This window comes from Mustelus asterias, chromosome 9 (genome assembly GCF_964213995.1).
Source record: "Mustelus asterias chromosome 9, sMusAst1.hap1.1, whole genome shotgun sequence".
Lineage (NCBI taxonomy): Eukaryota > Metazoa > Chordata > Chondrichthyes > Carcharhiniformes > Triakidae > Mustelus > Mustelus asterias.
Genome location: NC_135809.1, coordinates 113,705,847 through 113,724,391, shown reverse-complemented (window position 1 = coordinate 113,724,391; position 18,545 = coordinate 113,705,847). Strand labels below are relative to the sequence as shown.

Genomic DNA, 18,545 nt, shown 5'->3' with positions numbered 1-18,545 from the left:
CCTGGATAAGAATGGTTCGGTCAAGCAGACGCAGCATGGATTCATGAAGGGAAAGTAGTGTTTGACGAATATACTGGATTTTTATGAAGATGTGACTAGTGCGGTTGACAGAGGGGAACCGGTGGATGTGGTGTTTTTAGATTTCCAGAAGGCATTCGATAAGGTGCCTCACAAAAGGTTGCTGCAGAAGATTGGGGTACACGGAGTTGGGGGTAAGGTGTCGACATGGATTGGGGATTGGTTATCTAACAGGAAGCAGAGAGTTGGAATAAATGGGTGCTTTTCTGGTTGGCAGTTGGTGACCAGTGGCGTGCCGCAGGGATCGGTGCTGGGACCTCAACTGTTATCCATTTACATAGATGATCTGGAGGAGGGGACTGAGTGTAGGGTATCAAAGTTTGCTGATGACACGAAGATGAGTGGGAAAGCGAATTGCGTGGAGGATGCAGAAAGTCTGCAGAGAGATTTGGATAGGCTGAGCGAGTGGGAGAGGATCTGGCAGATGAAATACAACGTTGGCAAATGTGAGGTTATCCACTTCGGAAGAAATAATAGTAAATTGGAATATTATTTAAATGGAGAAAAATTACAGCATGCTACTGTGCAGAGGGACCTGGGGGTCCTTGTGCACGAATCGCAAAAACTCAGTCTGCAGGTGTAGCAGGTGATCAAGAAGGCGAATGGAATGTTGGCCTTTATCGCGAGGGGGATAGAATATAAAAGCAGGGAGGTCTTGCTGCAACTATACAAGGCACTGGTGAGGCCGCAACTGGAGTACTGTGTGCAGTTTTGGTCCCCTTATTTGCGAAAGGATATATTGGCCTTGGAGGGAGTGCAGAGAAGGTTCACCAGGTTGATATCGGAGATGAGGGGTGTAGCTTATGAGGAGAGATTGAACAGATTGGGTCTGTACTCGTTGGAGTTTAGAAGGCTGAGGGGTGATCTTATAGAGACATATAAGATAATGAAGGGGCTGGATAGGGTAGAGGTAGAGAGATTCTTTCCACTTAGAAGGGAAACCAGAACTAGAGGGCACAGCCTCAAAATAAGTGGGGGCCGGTTCAGAACAGAGTTGAGGGGGAACTTCTTCTCTCAGAGGGTAGTGAATCTCTGGAATTCTCTGCCCATTGAAGTGGTGGAGGCTACCTCGTTAAATATGTTTAAATCACAGGTAGATGGATTTCTGATCGATAAGGGAATTAAGGGATATGGGGAGCAGGCGGGTAAGTGGAACTGATTCGCCTCAGATCAGCCATGATCTTGTTGAATGGCAGGGCAGGCCCGAGGGGCTGGATGGCCTACTCCTGCTCCTATTTCTTATGTTCTTATGAAGGAGCAGTGCTCCGAAAGCTCATGTTTCCAAATAAACCTGTTGGACTTTAGCCTGGGTGTTGTGAGACTTCTTACTGTGCCCACTATTACTGAGACGAGCTTTTAATTCCAGATTTTATTTTAATTGAATTTCAATTACACCAACTGCCACGGTGGGATTTGAACCCTTGTCCCCAGAGCATTAGCGTAGGCCTCTGGATTACAACTCTGATCACCAGGACATGCAATGTGAAGTAATACTAGCACAGTAGCTGATGTACTGAAATGGATATCACATGGCAGCATTAGCAAATAGGGTATTGAGTTATAAGATACAAGCACTTTATTTTGTAACTGAACATAGTACACAATGGATAGTCTGTTTTATGTAAAAGATTTGAGCACCAAGGAAACAACATAAATTAATATTACTTACAGCAATGAAAAGCCCACTAGGTCCATTGAAATTATCAATCCAACCCTATTTGCCGAAGACACAAGAAAGGAGATGAAAAGATTTTAAGCCATTTAGAACATACTCACATTTAACATCGTGTGAATCTGACTAAATATCCTCTCCTAAACTACATCACAATGATTATTGAAAAACTCTTCAATATCAGAAAGGGACAGAAGTCTTCCTAAAGCCATAAATTATTAAATATTGGAAACTGAGCAACAAGTAGCCTTGCACAAACAAGTAGTACCACTCTGGCACAGCAAGATTAACCTACTGTGTTACCTGGTCAACTTCCATCACACCCTGAAAACATGACTTCAGAAATATACAGCAGCCACTAGGCTGTACGCAGACCTCATGCTTTGGCAATCTGACCCATAAAGCCCAGGCAACTGAAAGGACTTTTCTTCCTCACTTGCTGCTTCGCCATTAGAAATAACTCTACAAAGCACTGTTGCCTCATTAGTTGACAAGTCCCAAATCCCAGCACCAGGACCTGTGTAGATATATGCACATGATTAAAGCTTTTAATGAGCCTTGCAAGGCTCTATTGGTTTGTGTCCAAGCCATGCAAAACAAAAAGCTTAGGCATCCCTGCTTTACAGCATGTCTATCATCTCAGATTTCCTTCGCTCCATTGGCTACCATGTCTTTAGCTGCCCGGTCCCTGAACGTTAAAATTACTTGCTTAAACTTTTCTGCCGCTCTACTGCATTCTCCTCCTTTAAGACACTCCTTAAAACTTTGACAAGCTGTCCCAGTATCTTCTATTTTGGTTCAGTATTAGATTTTGTCGAAATCTCTTCCATGAAGCACATGAGCTATCTTAGAATGTTAGAAAGGTGCTATCTATATTCAAATTGTTGTTGTCTAAACTGAGAAATACCCCAAAACTTACAGGAAATGGTTCCTTCCAGCTGGCTCCCACGATAGAAGGTCTGACAATTGCAACATTTAAGTTTCCACATTCTTGCTGTACAACATATTCTGCCATGGCTTTAGTATAGGTGTATGTGTTTGGTCTCTCGCCAATGAGCTTTCTCGTAATGTCCTGAACGAGACTATCATCCATCCACCTATGAAAAATTTATAACAGTGAAAATGCAAAGCCTTCGAAAATAACTGGTGACCTACATTTGGATTATATTCAAAACTAAATAACGAGAGAAGCACCCAGATACAAATCAAGAGGCCGATTTACATGAGGCTCTAAACCCACTGAAGTAAACCTTACAAGTTCAAACAGGTATAGAAAGTTACAAGTAAAAACACTACTGCAATGGATGAAGATCAAGTGAGAGAACATCCAAGTACAGCATTTAGCCAAGTACACAATTGCAGAGTAATACTGTAACTAAAAATCTAACGGGTGCAGGAACAAGAGTCTATGTTGAAATTTAGCACTTAGTTGCACGTGACGCAAGTAGCTTTTTTCAAAAAAAGCTATGAACTAAAAGCAATTCATAATTCAATATTCGCTGCATCTACAGAAATGCTATTTTAGAATAGCTGTTGAAATCTTTTTGTACACAATGGTGGGAAAGAAATTGTAAAGACGGAATGAATTGATCTACATTGCAGAAAACCAGTGAGAACTATTTATTTTTTATAAATATGAAGGAAAGAAATAAAACAGCAAACTTACTCCAGAGCTTCAATCAATTTTTTCGGATCAACTGGAGGTGAATAAATGACCTCCTCAATATGTTTGCGATTGCAGTGCGCATATGCAGTGGAAACGTGAATGAAGACCTCAAGCTTCTTCATCAGCTGTGCAAAAGCAAGAAGCTGGCGGGTAGCGACCACATTCAGTTGCATTGCATCTCTGTAAGGGAAGAACAAAGATCATCACCAGATGTCTGACGTTCAACAAGTCAAAATTCCAGTGCTGAAGTGCAGTGGACAATTCCTTACAAAATTGGTTCATTAGAGAATTGGGCTTTGTCTCACATTTCATCTCCCATCAGTTTATATTAAATTATTAAAATGAAATATATCCCAATTTTAGTAATTTGAGTATAACGAGCAAAGGAATTAAGCATCAAAGCTTGGATTTGAATTTGACGACACAGAAGGCACAATAAAGAATTAGCCATTTATTTTGAACCACAATGACCTTGGTTAGGTCACCAGGACTATAAACTTGTTTAATGTAAACAATGAACTGTTTACCAGCCACCCAAAATTTGGTTAACATTTATCTACAGTCTGTTGAATATACTTTATTCCATGCAACACATTTAAAGTCACCACTTTTCAGAATAAATATCTAAGAATTATAAACATAATACCCAAGTCACTTTTTTAAAAAATCTATAAAATTTGACGATATTAGATCTGTGCGCTCTAATCCAAAATTTTTAAGTGATGTTCCGTCAATATTATAGATAAAATATTATCGTTTATGAAGTTGGACTGGACAACAATGTGAAGTACTGGCTCATGAGTACATAAAAATTTCCACTCATAGATGGATGCAAAGAGATGATTTAGACGAGGGGATAGAGCAGGGAAGAGAACCTGGGTAAAATACTCTTGTCAGAGAGTTGGTGCAGAACCGATGGGCCGAATGGCCTCCTCCTGCACTGTTGGGATTCTATGATTCAGATCTGTGAAGCTGCTCACATTCTCAGTCAGTGCATGGAAATTCCCTGACACAAGTATCGTTTTTGAGAATGTACAATCAGATGATAACAGTTTAGCAGTTACAAGGTGACACATCAACGGTTTCCCAATCGGAAGATAATCTGAAAGCTGAGATAGCAGAGCATGTCCAAATATTCCTTAAGCTTTCTGAAAGGCAGTTTTGTGTTAGATTCACAACAAACTACTGTTCCTTTTTAAAGCAAATTCCATTCACCATTTAACAGTAAATGCACGAAAAACTAGATTAAAACTACTCAATCAAGGACCAATTTGAGAATGCCTGTTTTCACATCAAATCAAATGTAGTCTTGCTGACTTCTTAAGAATTCACTCAGCCCAATAAAGGCAGGTTTAGGTTGGGAGGGAATGGGAAATTGCACAATGGGGAGAAACAGTAAGTAATTTAACTCAACTACTCCGCTGCACCAGGGCAGCCAGCTTCCGACTGGTGGGGTAAGGACATTTACTTGATTCACCAAGGCTCGCAGCATTTGAAACTTTATGCTGAACGAGACGCATGTATCAGGCATTAGAGAGACTCCTGCAATATGAGAGGCTTGAAGCGAACGGAGTTGCTTAATTTTTATTAGTCTAAAAATTTTATTGCTCATTAAAACAAGATCCCCATTTTACTTTGGGATAAAAGAAAATCACCTATGAAATATGCAGGATGTAAGCCCAGTAATTTCAGATTGCCCATTCCACTGTGTCACACAGTCAACATGTAGCAAGTCTCAAAAGTGCAGCGCCTGCCCAAACTACAACCTCTCTGGCATTGTAAAATACAAGGGCAGCAGGCACAGTGGAACACCACTACCTTCAGGTTCTCAGCCAAGTCACACACCATAATGACTTGTACACACATCGGTCGATCCTTCATGGTCACTGGGTCAAAATCCTAGAATTCCTTCCCCTAAACAGTGCTGCAGGATCACTTGCAGACTGCAGTGGCTCATTACCACTTTCTCAAGAGATAACTAAGGATAGGCAATAAACAAACATTGACCTTGCCAGTAACGTCCACATCTAGTGAAATATCAAGTAAAAAGGAACATTTAAAAAAATTCAAACACCTACTTCAAGGTTTCATTGAAGCGTACAGTGGCTGCACAGTGAAAGACTATATTAATGCAGGATGTTAGCAGTTCCTTGTCAGCCTGACTAAGCCCAAGCTCTGGCTGGGTCAATTCACTGCTCACTGCTACAATCTTCTCCTTGAAATCTGGCTGTTCATCTCGCAGTCTGTCAAAAAGCTGCACAGGGGATTAAAAAAAATGATAAAACTACATTAGATAACTGGCAGAATAAGTACTGCAACCGTACCCATATTGTCGCTAACGTATTCAGTGGATAAACAGCATATTAGGAAACTGTGTAGCACTAATTCTTAACTCAAATGGCACAGTTTGGGAATATTCTATTTAGAGCCAAGAAAGATATCATTTTTTAAAAAAAAACATTAACAAAGCATAACTTCAGCTGTAGAATAAGGTAATTAAAATTAATATTCAACTGTTCAAAAATAGAGCGGCTCAGTGAGAGCAATCTTGCCCGAATCAGAGCTAATGGGTTCAAATCAATAAGGCAAGTGCAGTATTGCAGTAGAATACAGAGAAAGTGCTGCTCTGTCAGAAGTAGTCTTTTGAATGGGATGCAAAACCGAGATCATTGCTCACTTTATCACACAGATTTAAAAGATCCAATGATGTGATTCGCAGAGAAACAAGTGCATTCTCCCAGTATCCAGGTCAACATTTATTCATCCACCAACATCACCAATCCAGATTATCTGCTTCTTTTCATGATTGCGCCATGCTGTGCGCAAACTGGTTGCCGCATTTCCCATGTGACAAAAACTGAGAGTTTATGTCGTGCCTTTAGGAAAACATCCCACGACACATCACAGGAACATTTGGACAGCATGGTGGCACTGTGGTTAGCACTGCTGCCTCACAGCTCCAGAGACCCGCATTCAATTGCATGTGGAGTTTGCACATTCTTCCCATTTCTGCGTGGGTTTCCTCCGGGTGCTCAGGTTTCCTCCCACTGTCCCAAGATGTGTAGGTTAGATGGATTAGCCATGGGAAATGTGTGGGGTTACAGGGATGGGGCAGGGGAGAAGGCCTGGGTAAAATACTCTGTCAGAGAGTTGGTGCAGACTCAATTGGCTGAAAGGCCTCTTCTGCACTGCAGCGATTCTATGATTATTTGACACCAAGCCAGGTAATGAGATATTAGGATCGGTGGTTAAAGAGATAGGATTTAAGCAGCATCTAAAGGAGCAGAGAGAGCCGGAGAGACAGAAATATTTGGAGAGAGAATGCCAGAACTGAGTGTCTGTACAGTTGAAGGCATAACTGCTAATGGGAGAGCAATTAAAAATGAGGGTATTCAAGAGGCCAGAATTGGAGGAACAAATACCATAGAACTATAATTATAGAATCCTACAGTGCAGAAGGAAGCCATTCAGAGATAGGAGGAGCGAGACTAAGGAGGAATCTGCAAACTAGGACGAGGCTTTTAAAATTAAAGTTTTGCTGGAGCAGGAGCCGATATAGGTCAGCAAGAACGGAAGTGATGGGATTTTGTCTGATTCTGGTGAGGTGTGCAGAGCGTTGGAAGTCTATAGAGCCAATTACTCCAGTGAATACATCTTAAAAAGTGATTTATCAGCTGTGAAGAGATGCAAGATGTTTGTTAAAGGGGCAACCTCAAAGCAAATGTTTTCTTCCAACAAATTGCATTGAAACCCAGGCTGTAAAATTGGCTCAGAATAAATTTTTGATCACCCTGAAGCCACAAAAAACTTTTAAAAGGGCAAAGTGATAGCAACAGAATGGGCTCACTGCTGTAGCAGGATGTTTATGCATTTGGACAGAAGACAAAAAAGGAATATGCATGCTGTGGAAAGATGCTAAGCAATGGACAGAGTTCAAACACAAACTAATTCCCTTAGTAATTGAGAACAAGTCTTAAAAAGACCATTAGCATTTCAGGTTATGAGCCACACAGAACAAAGTTGCAATGAACAGTTGAGTGCACTGATGCAGGATTCATAGCCACAGACAACAGACATTGGCCAAAATGATCTCTTGGTTGAGAATGTATCGTTATGAGGGTAGAGATATCATATACTGGAATGAGATTCACTGCAAAGAAAAACAAGAGCTGCTTGGTAGTTTGTAAATTTATGAAGAATTTTTAAGCGTACAGGAAACTTTACTGTATTGGTCTCTAGTTCAGAGAAGATTTACTACATTAATACCTGGAATGCGTGAGGTTATGGGGATAGGGTGGGGGTAGGCTACTCTTTTGGTGCAGACTCAATGGGCCTAATTACCTCCTCCTACACTGTAGTGATTCTGTGGTTCTATGCGGGTTGTCTTATGAGTAAAGGATGGAAAGGCTAGGCTTTTATCTACTGACATTTACTGAAGTTTAGAAGAGCAAGAGACAACTTGACTGAAACATATAAGATCCCAAGGGGACTTGACAAGATGGATGTGGAAAGGATGTTTCCTCTTGGGGGAGAAACTAGAACTAGGAGCCACTGTTTAAAAATAAGAGGTCACCAATTTAAGACAGGTGAGGAATTTTATTTTCCCTTAAGAGAATTGAGACTTATTTTCCAGAAAAGGCATTTGAGGTAGAAATAGATAGATTCTTGATAAGTAAGGGTGAAAGCTTATTAGGGGGATGGGGCACCAGGTATGTGAATTTAAGGTTAAAATTGCATCAGCCATGATCTTATTGAATGGTAGAGCGGACATGCCCTCTTCTTGTTGCTGATTTGTATGTTCATATGAAACCAGGATTAATCAACCAATACCAAGCACAAGCAGGACCAAATACCAAGTTAGCAGCTAACAGTTGGGGTTGGGCCTGATATAAATTAAATGACTGAAATATTTATGAACTAAATTGTGTTAGGAATTCAGCAGGAAAGGCAGGTATTATTGTGTAAGTTATTTTATATGCAACACTCCATATTATGACAAACAAGACATCTTGCAATCTTATAACTGCAGCATTCTGGAATATGCCCAGTACACCTCAACTCAAAGCTGCGAGCTTCTCTTTGCCATCCCCTATGGTGGTGACAATTGGATTTGTACCACCATTCCCACCATGTTCCAACATTCTTGTAGATTTGCATACAACTCAATTATCCTTAGGCCACACACAACTAACAGATTTCAAAAGTCTCATTCTTACACAGGTCTGTCAATTCTGTCAATGGCCTTCACCAACCTATCTCTACAACCTTCAGCCCAACAGCCCCTTACTAATTCGTTAGTCTATGCATCCTTGCTTTCGACTACATCTTAAAGGACAAAATTATTAGTCATCAAAACTCTGCTCACTAGAATCCTCCTGCTAGACCTCTTGTGTTTCCCTCAATCCCTTGAGTACAGGGCATTGGGGGTGGTCTAATGGAGATGCATAAAATATTAAAAGTACTTGATGATGCAAATACGCAGAAACTCTTATTTCTTCTGGAAGAATCAAGAACTAAGGACATTAGAACCAAGCCATTCGCGCCCAAAAGTAGGAAGCAGTTTTACACGCAAAGGGTAATAAAACTTGGAACTCTCCTCAAAAAGCTAAGGATACTGGGGGACAATTGGTGTTTTCAAGACAGAAATTATAGATTAAATGAGTTGATCAAAAGAGATGGAGTAAGAATGGGAAAATGAAACTGATGCGATGTGATTGAACTGAACAGAGGAGCAAGCTTTGTGGGGCTAATTTCCTATATTATTTACAACCCTTTTCCTTATGAATCACTTTGGCAAGTTTTCTAATCCCCAAGTATATAAGTTTCACAGCTTTTTGTAAAAATTTGCAACATTTTGGAAATAAATACAGCGCTTAATATTATGATTGCACTTAATTGCTCAATTTTTGGTGAAACCTACAAGTGGATTATTGACTACAGGAGGTGTGGAGCACCTGAATGAAAACTGAAAAAAATCTATTTATCCTCATGCATACGGAAATTTACTGAATTACTGTTGAAATGGTTTGTCAGTTTGGAGAAGGAGGGGATTATCAGGAGGGGTGAGAAAAACCAGCACACGCATAGGCATTCCTGCTTTTTTTTGTTAAATTAGAACTGCAAGGGCAAAAGGCCATTTGGAAAGGGAGAGAGAGAAGAAAAAAAGTAGGAAGATACAAGTAGTGACACCCAACTTGTAGGGAGCCTGTTACCACAAACGCCAATGGCAGATCACTCACAGGTAGTCTAAAACGCTGATTGTTCTGAAGCTCAGTCATTCACCTGGCCAGACCCTGTAAGGACCTTGTTTGAACACGTTCTGTAAGAATCCAGGCAACTGCAGTTGTCCTGTGCATTCTTGAGGCAAATAAGAGCTTATAGAAACATAGAAACTAGAAGCAGGAGTAGGCCATCTAGCCCTTCAAGCCTGCTCCACCATTCATTTTGATTATGGCTGATCATCAAATTCAATATTCTGATTCCCGCCTTTCCCTCCTATCCCTTAAGACCCAAGAGCTATATCTGTAGAAACATGGAAACTAGCAGAAGTCGGCCATCCGCCCCATCAACATTGAAAATTTTAGACTTCAGGTCATAAGAGACCATGTTCAAAATAGTTGGATGTGTTTCTCCTCGAAGACTATACCGAATCTGCAATAGGGTAACACTTAGGGTAACATTCAGTTGTGACTTAAATGCAAACACAAGAACAGATTACTGTGTCAATCAAAACAGAAAACAAAATAAACCTTATTAAAAGCCATATACCAACACTAGCACTCCCAGAAGGTACGCACGTCCCTGTGTCAGCAAACTCATATTTATACAGCACCTTCAACATAGGTACTTCAGAGGAGTGTTTATCAAACAGAATTTCACACCGAGTCAAAAATGGAGATACAAGGACAGGTGACCAGAAACTTGATCACGAGGTGGCGTTTAAGGAATGTCTTAAAGGAAGATAGGGAGAGAAGTTTAGCAGGGGAATTCCAGAGCTTGGGGTCATAGGCAGCTGAAGCAACAATCTCCAATAGTAGAGCAATTTAAAGTTTATTTATTAGTGTCACAAGTAGGCTTACATTAATACGGCAATGAAGTTACTGTGAAAATCCCCTAGTCGCCACACTCCGACGCCTGTTCGGGTACACTGAGGGAGAATTTAGCCTGGCCAATCCACCTAACCAGCACGTCTTTCAGACTGTGGAAGGAAACCGCAACACCCGGAAGAAACCCACGCAGACACGGGGAGAATGTGCAGACTCCGCACAGACAGTGACCCTAGCCGGGAATCGAACCCGGTGATGTGAGGCAGCCAGTGCTAACCACTGTGCCACCGAACACACAAGGGGTCAGAATTGGAGGGGCATAGCAATTGTGCAGGATTGTAAGGCCAGAAGAGGTTACAGAAATTGGGAGAGCTGAGACCATTTATTTGTAATTTCTTACTTGTAGAATGTAATTTGGGGCTAGCAGAATAAATGAGCACTTTTGATGCCCAAGAGAAATCCATACAAGAAATTAGTTTAACATTTTTATTCATCTCACCAATATCAAATGTGAATACAAGTAAATTAAAGTGGTGAAATGAAATAGACTTCTGCAAATGGCCAGCCCTGTCTCTTCCCTGTACATTGCCTACTCTGCCCCAAAGACAAGAGCCATGAAAACACCAACCTTGCCCTGGAACGTCTTTTTATTACCTTGCAGTTCAGCATCTCTTGGACCCGTGCTTGAGGATTCTGGCCTGCTTTGGGTCTCACAAGGATATATGCCATCTTGACTGCTGGACAAGAGCGCAGCAGCTTCTCAAGCAGCACTTTCCCCATGAAGCCGGTCGCTCCAGTGATGAGTACATTCTTGCCCAGGTAGAATTCTGGTATAGACATCATGTTGTCCTACCAATGTGAATAAGATGTCAACTGGTTCTTGAGTCAAGTAATCTACCTGTCAGGAAATGAGAGAGAATAATTTCAGAAAACAATAGTAGAAATATAACATTCTCTCACGTAAAACAAATATTCTTTTCATAAACACCTAATTTTTCAACAAGCCAGTCCAATTCTGAAGTCTCAGTTAGTAAAGTGTGATCAGTTTCGCTAGTTGTATTCACAATGTTTGAAGCAGCATACAAAACATGCAAAACATTTCACCCTTTGTTATTTTATGGAGGAATAATCGCCCAGTGACCTGGAGTAGCACGAGGAGCTCCAGAGCACAGCTGTCATTAATGAATTAATCGATGTGCTCAAAACGCTTCAACAGCAATTTTGAAACCAACATTAATGCAAACGGCTAAAGGTTATACCTTTTTGGCAAATACGTACGACTGCCTGCTTTTAAAATATGGATGTCCAAGTGGCAAGGACTACACTGTAAAAAGTATTCTGAGCAAAATACTAGATTGCTGTCCCCATCAAAACATATCTGCTCTCAGGATCTGGGCAAAGCTGGAAAGGTTCCATGTGTTGCTCAACCCGTTGCCAAGAGCATTGTGAGTCAATCATAAAGGGTTCCGCCCAAACAAATCATTCCCTTCTGCATACTGGCTCACCTACTGTATATTAACTGCATTGTGTCTTATCTCAGATTTCCAGTATTGACTGAGTTTGAATTTTAGACGTCTACTTCTTTAAAAATATTTTGTTGAAGCTTTTCATCTTGCACTCATCAGGACAATCACAAGAATACCAATTGCCAGGGGGAACAACAACTTTATACTGTACGAGAAGAGAGTGCTGATTGGTTGGCGAGTGGACTCTAATTGGTAGGGATGTTACCATGGAGAATGCACCACTTAATGGTGACTGACAGTTAACTGCCAAGCATTGTTGGAAAATTTAAACCAGGCAGCTTGACTCCAATTGATCGAGGCACTGCTCTGAGGAATAGATCAGCAAATGGCCATTACTCATTTTGTTTAGCTGAAACAGGCACAATGTGTGTACATGTTCTTTCTGTCTGTAAGGACCAGGGCCCTGTGTATTCACATATATAGCTTGCAGTATATGCAAATGCACCATACTACAAACAACACTGGTGCATTCTGAGCTCTGACAAACAGTCATATGGATTTGAAATGTTAACTGGGTTTCTCTCTCCATAGATGATGCCAGACCTGCTGAGATTTTCCAGCATTTTCTGTTTTTATTTTACATATGTCACCAGTTTGTGGGGATCTTTACAGTGCACAATCTGGTTGTCATGTTTTCCTACAAACAGAAGTTACTGTACTTCAAAAACAATTAATTGACTGTGAAGTAACTGGGGACATCGAGGGCATAGGATGTTACATACAGGCAATTTTCTTTGGTAAAGAGAAGGCCAAGAGGTTACCCAATAGTGACCTTTACAAGTGCATGACAAGGCAGATATAGAGATGGTGTTACTACTTATGAGGGAACCCAAAACTATAAATTTTAAATGCAAGATGGTGAATCTTGCTATCACAAGGAGTAACTTAAGTGAATGGTATTGATGCACTTAGAGAAGCTAGATAAGCACCAGAGAGAAAGGAGAAGGATATGATGAGGGGCTGAGACCAAGCAGGTGGGAGCAGGTTTGAACGGACCATAAATGCCAGCATTGATCAACTGGGTTGAATGGCCGGTTACTGTGCTGCTAAGACTATGCAATTCCATTTTAAAGGCCCTTCTCCTCATACACTAGGAGTTTTTAGAAGAGACCAAGAAACCACTGGCTATACTATTGGATGTTTAGGTAATTAGATAAATAAACAGGTAAACCTGGGTTATGTTCAGGGGCTAGTTGGTGGGATCTACCAAAGGATAAATACTGGCAGATATACTAATCAAACTGACAAAATGAACAGCTCAGTTCAATGACTGAGACCATCTCCACAATTTATTTACTAATGTCTAAGTCTTATACATGTATAAATCTTATTTGAAAGCACAACTCCTAAAGATACTTTATCTCCAAAATAGAATGCGATATCGCCATTGTTGCAAATGTTAATTAACTGATCTAAAACACCAGATCACCTCATTCATCAACTAATTGCAAAATAATGACTGCACTTCAAAAGTAATCCACTGTATATGGAGTGCTTTTGGTTTATTTTGAGAAACACGATAATGAGTTGCATAAACTCAGCTCTTCACATCAAGCTAATCAAAATGTATTAAAACCAAGACACTTGAACTCGTGTTGGAATCAAAACGTTTGAAGGAATCTCCTTTCAACAAGTAAAATATTTTGGGAGAAACGTGGGGGATGTTTCTTCCATTTTGTATTTATAGGTGCTAACTCTCTCTTCCCTCCAAGTCAACAGGTTTGGGTTCCCACTCCAAAATTATCAACGCAAATTCCAGTCTGAAGCACCAGTGTAAAACTGAGCGAGTGCAACAGTTGGAGTCAGTGTCTTTCGAGCAGGACATCTTACCAAAATCCGGTCTGACTTCTCTGACGCATGTAAAAGATCACATGGCAATGTCTAAACGAGCAGGGCAGTTCTCCTCAATATCCTGGCTAATATTCATCCCTCAACTCACAGCAGTGAAATTATTTTGGTCATTATCTCATTACTGTTTGTGGGAGCTTGCTGTGAGCAAATTGACTGCCGCATTTCCACTAATACAGCAGTGGGTGCACATCAAAAAGTACTTCATTGGCTGTGAAGCACTATGGGATGTCCTGAAATTGGGAAAGGTGCAGTATAAATACAAGGTATTTCTTTTTTCCCTATTTTTCTGTTTGCACCTGCACACAGAAAGAATGAGAAATATCTAGAGGGAAATCAGCAATCATAATGAGGCCAGCATATGACAAATTCCAAGACTCGGCAACTTACTAATGACTCTTTGCCACTGCAATTTTAATTTTTAAAAGTTTCAAATGACTATCAAATCAATTGTGGAATTGCTCACAATATATCAGGCAACACATAGGAGATGACTGCAGTATCATGCCACATAATGCACAAATTATCATTTTGCATTTTAAGGTTACAGCTGTGTCTAAGATAGGTGGCAAAGGTTCATTGTGACGACCATCAAGAACTTGAGGTCAATTAGAGATTAAAGTTATTAGTCACAGGTAAGGCTTACATTAACACTGCAATGAAGTTACTGTGAAATTCCCCTAGTCGCCACAGTCCGGCGCCTGTTCGGGTCAATGCACCGAACCAGTCTTTCAGAATGTGGGAGAAAACCAGAGCACCCGGAGGAAACCCATGCAGACACGGGGAGAACGTGCAAACGCCACACAGATAGTGACTCAAGCCGAGAATCGAACCTAGGTCCCTGGCGCTGTGAAGCAACAGTACTAACCACTGTGCTACCGTGCCGCCCACACTGGGAGGGAAGTTTACAGATTGGCAATTGTCAATGAAGTCCTAAAATCCTGTTAAGAATCCAGCATATCTTTTTATTTGTACATTAGGATAGTCTTAAGTGTGTTGGATTTGAGACTACACATTGCTAGTAGACAGACAGTGTGTAGTAAAATGCTTCAGGGTTATTAGGTTATCAAGCGCAAATTTGGCAACATTACTGAAAAACAAGAAACTAAAAAAAGTTAGACATGCTAATTACTGATGTAAAATGTAGATACAGGTCCATTAGGCCAATGCTTTAAAAGCCAGTGCAAAATAAGACTTAGTTTTCAGTAGAAGTGCAAACTAAACTGAAAAACAGGAAGAGCACAACAGACACAGTAAGCTTGTATACAAGAAAATTGTTATTCAAGGCTAAGGGAAGATAGGGACAAGAATTCAACAAACACTCCATGGTACAAGAGTAAGCATTTTGATATATCGGAAGATACTTGAACTGCAGTAAGACCAGGGCAGGCCATGTTTCATTTCTAATATAGATTGTGGCACATCTCATTGCAATCAAGAGCAAATTACATCTGCAAATTCTTGAAACACAAACAAAGAGTAACAGAATATGCTGTTGCAACAGCCATCATATTCACTAGGGACCCTGCATGCACATCAAGAGTTGTCAACATCAGGATTCAAACTGATTGTGGCCAAACAAGAGCATGGGGAGGGACAAGGGTAAAGAAATTTGTGAAATTTGTTGCAGGACAAATTGAAGGTTGAAGGTATATTGATAAACATTAAAATATAATCTGAAAGCAGCATTAACTGCAGCCAGAATTAAAGCATTGAAGCTAACTGCTCCACCATCACTCGACGTTCACCTAAAATAAATATCCACAAAGCGCTTCTAAAATGAAATCATAAATGAAAAGCAGAAGTAATCAGGTCATGGACACAGAACGTTACTGGCTCAGTCGGTACCTGGGAGGAATAAAGGGCAATCCTGTGTTCCTAATACCTGCTAGCTATTGATTGAAGCAAGACAAATTCAAACCAGCCAATCTCAGCCTCTTCAGTCCACTCAGGTGATCCATGGACCTGGTGGTCTGCCAGGTTCCTCCAGGTACCTGCGAGGGTCCTCCAAAATACAAAGTCTCCAACACACAATGTCGCACCCAAGGCCACACGAGAACAGGTCAGGCCTCATCCACCACTCGCGTCATGTCACACAACCAGACCATCTCCCACATGCACAGCACAAGCACTGTTATGCAATTTTACAGATAAGATACTCATTCCGTAAGAACATACAACTGCAAGGTCAGATGTTTCAACACTAGTGGGGCTGAAAACAAAGGTGGAATCTGCTGAATGTGAAGCCCAACACAAAAGTGAAACTCTCAAGCTTGGAACCAGACATCAAGTCATTGGGGTCTTATGAGAAGCAGCACCATATTTCCCAATTAATTCTGATGACTTTTTTTTGTGGTGGCCATCAAGCAGCACATGTTCACTCATCGCCTGCTCACCAATGTTGTCTGGATTCCACCAGAGCCACTTGGCTCCTGATTTCATTGCAATCTTAGTCCAAACATGGAGATGTCTACATGGGTTTCCTCCGGGTAGTCTGGTTTCCTCCCATAGTCCAAAGAAGTACAGGTTTGGTGGATTGGCCTTGCTCAACTGCCCTTTAGTGTGTAGATTAGGGGATTAGCAGAGTAAAATGCATGCGGTTATGGGAATAGGGCACAGGGTGGACATGGTTAAGGTGTCAGTGCAGACTCGATGGGCTGAATGGCACTGTAGGGACTCTATGATCTAGAAGAGCTGAACTCTAGATGTGAGATGAGTGACTACTCTTGATATCAAGGCAACATCTAACCAAATGTGGCATCAAGGAACTATACCAAATCTGGAGTTAATGTAAATCAAGGGAAAACTCTCCAGTGCTGGAGTCATATCATGCCTAAGGGAAGATGGCTGTAGTTTTTGAAGACCAGTCATCTCAAGAGTTCCACATAACAGTGTCCAAGGCCTAACTATCTTCAGCTGCTTCAGCAATGACCTTCTCATAAGCTCAGAAATGGAAATGTTTGCTGAAAACTTGTGTGTGCAACTTGACAGATAATGAAACAGTCCATGCCCACCAGCAGCAAAACTTGGACAACATTCAGGTTTGGACTGGTAAGTGAAAGTAACATTCACACCACGCACGTGCCAGGCAATGACCATCTCCAACAAGAGAGGATCTAACCACCTCCCCTTGACATTCAATGACATTACTATTGCCAAATCCCCAGGAACATCTTGGACCTCAGCACTGACAGGGTGGCACAGTGGTTAGCACACTGCCTCACAGCGTTAGGGACACGGGTTCAATTCCCGGCTTGGGTCACTGTCTGTGTGGAGTTGGCACACTCTCCATGTTCGTGTGGGTTTCCTCTGGGTGCTCCGGTTTCTTCCCACAGTCCAAAGGTGTGTGGGTTAGGTGGATTAGTCATGTTAAATTGCCCCTTAGTGTCAGGGGATTAGCTCGGGTAAATGCATGGGGTTGTGGGGATAGGGCCTGGGTGGGATTGTGGTCGGTGCTGACTTGATGGGCCGAATGGCCTCCTTCTGCACTGTAGGGATTCTATGACTAGAGACTTGTAGAATTATTTAACTGAGCAAACAAATATTGTGGTTGTAAGAGGTCAGAGATTGGATATTCTATGATGGATAACTCATCTCTGCATTCACCAAAATTTTCCACCATACACCATGCAGTGTGATGGAATACTGCCCACTTGCCCGGACGCCTGCAGCTTCAAGAACACACAAACGTCTACATCACCCATGACAAAGCTCGACTGGCATCCCATCCAGCATCTTAAATCGCTCCTCCACTGGCACGCCTTGGCAACGGTGTGTACCATCTACAACATATACTGCAGCCATCCAGAAGGCTCCTTCAACAGCAGCTCTGTAACTTCTACCACCCAGAAGGAAAAAGCAGCAGATGATTAGGAACACCATGAGAAATCGCACATCATCCTGACTGGAAATCATTATTCTTTCCTTAGTCATTGCTGGGCGAAAATGCTGAAACTCCTTTCTTAACAGCACTGCGGGAGGGGTATCCTTATCACAAGCACTGCAGTCCACCACTAGCTTCTGAAGTGCAATTACGAATGAGCAATAAATACTAGACTTGCCTGCAATGCCCACATCCTGTGAATTTGACCAAACAAGACTTTTTTTTTCTCTCCCACACGACATCACTTTTTCCTACAGTACAACAGTAACTACACTTCAGAAGGACTTAATTAGCTTTGGGACATCCTAAGATTATGAAAGATGCTACAGAAATTCAAATCTGTCTTTCTTGCTTAATTACATTCTTTGGCTAACTTCGAGGCCTTTCATATTCTTTTCCAATTGAAGGCAGAATTTTTGTTTCAAATGATGTGCATTCTTTGTTTCAATAACTGGAAGTGGCAGACAATTTCACATTCTAACCATCACCTGCTTTCCTGAATTTCTCCTATCACTTAAGACTTTGTCTAAAGTTTGTCCTAGATTCAGAATCAAGTATTCAAATACTCTTACAGTACCTAAACTCTGATCAACAGATGTTTAACTTCTATTATCGAAGGTTGCTCTAATAATGAATATGTTATTAGAGTAGGGTAGGAGGAATGAAATCGCAGCTGCAGGGACATTACATTTGCACGAACATTACCACCAAACCCTCAAAACAGTTACGTTTTGTGGCATGATATGGTATTTAATTCTATTTAGCATTAAAAAAAAGATTTCCGGACGAATTAAATTGGTCCAAAATATAACAATTTTCTTTAAAA

The 18,545-nt window shown here is 41.1% G+C and overlaps 1 protein-coding gene across 7 annotated transcripts in view; it reads right to left on the bottom strand.

Annotated features, from left to right (window-relative positions):
* The window catches only part of far1 (fatty acyl CoA reductase 1), a 108,868-nt gene that overhangs the window by 47,134 nt on the left and 43,189 nt on the right, over window positions 1-18,545 (bottom strand). For all 7 annotated transcript variants that reach the window (XR_013498777.1, XM_078220906.1, XM_078220905.1 and 4 more), the window contains exons 2-6: window positions 11,117-11,360; window positions 5,495-5,670; window positions 3,417-3,596; window positions 2,670-2,847; window positions 1,748-1,792 (exon numbers count right to left, since the gene is read on the bottom strand). Coding sequence is in view for 6 of the 7 variants with exons in the window: in XM_078220906.1 (XP_078077032.1) it covers window positions 1,748-1,792; window positions 2,670-2,847; window positions 3,417-3,596; window positions 5,495-5,670; window positions 11,117-11,305 (768 nt within the window). In the remaining variant the exon portion in view is untranslated. The remainder of the gene's footprint in view (window positions 1-1,747; window positions 1,793-2,669; window positions 2,848-3,416; window positions 3,597-5,494; window positions 5,671-11,116; window positions 11,361-18,545) is intronic.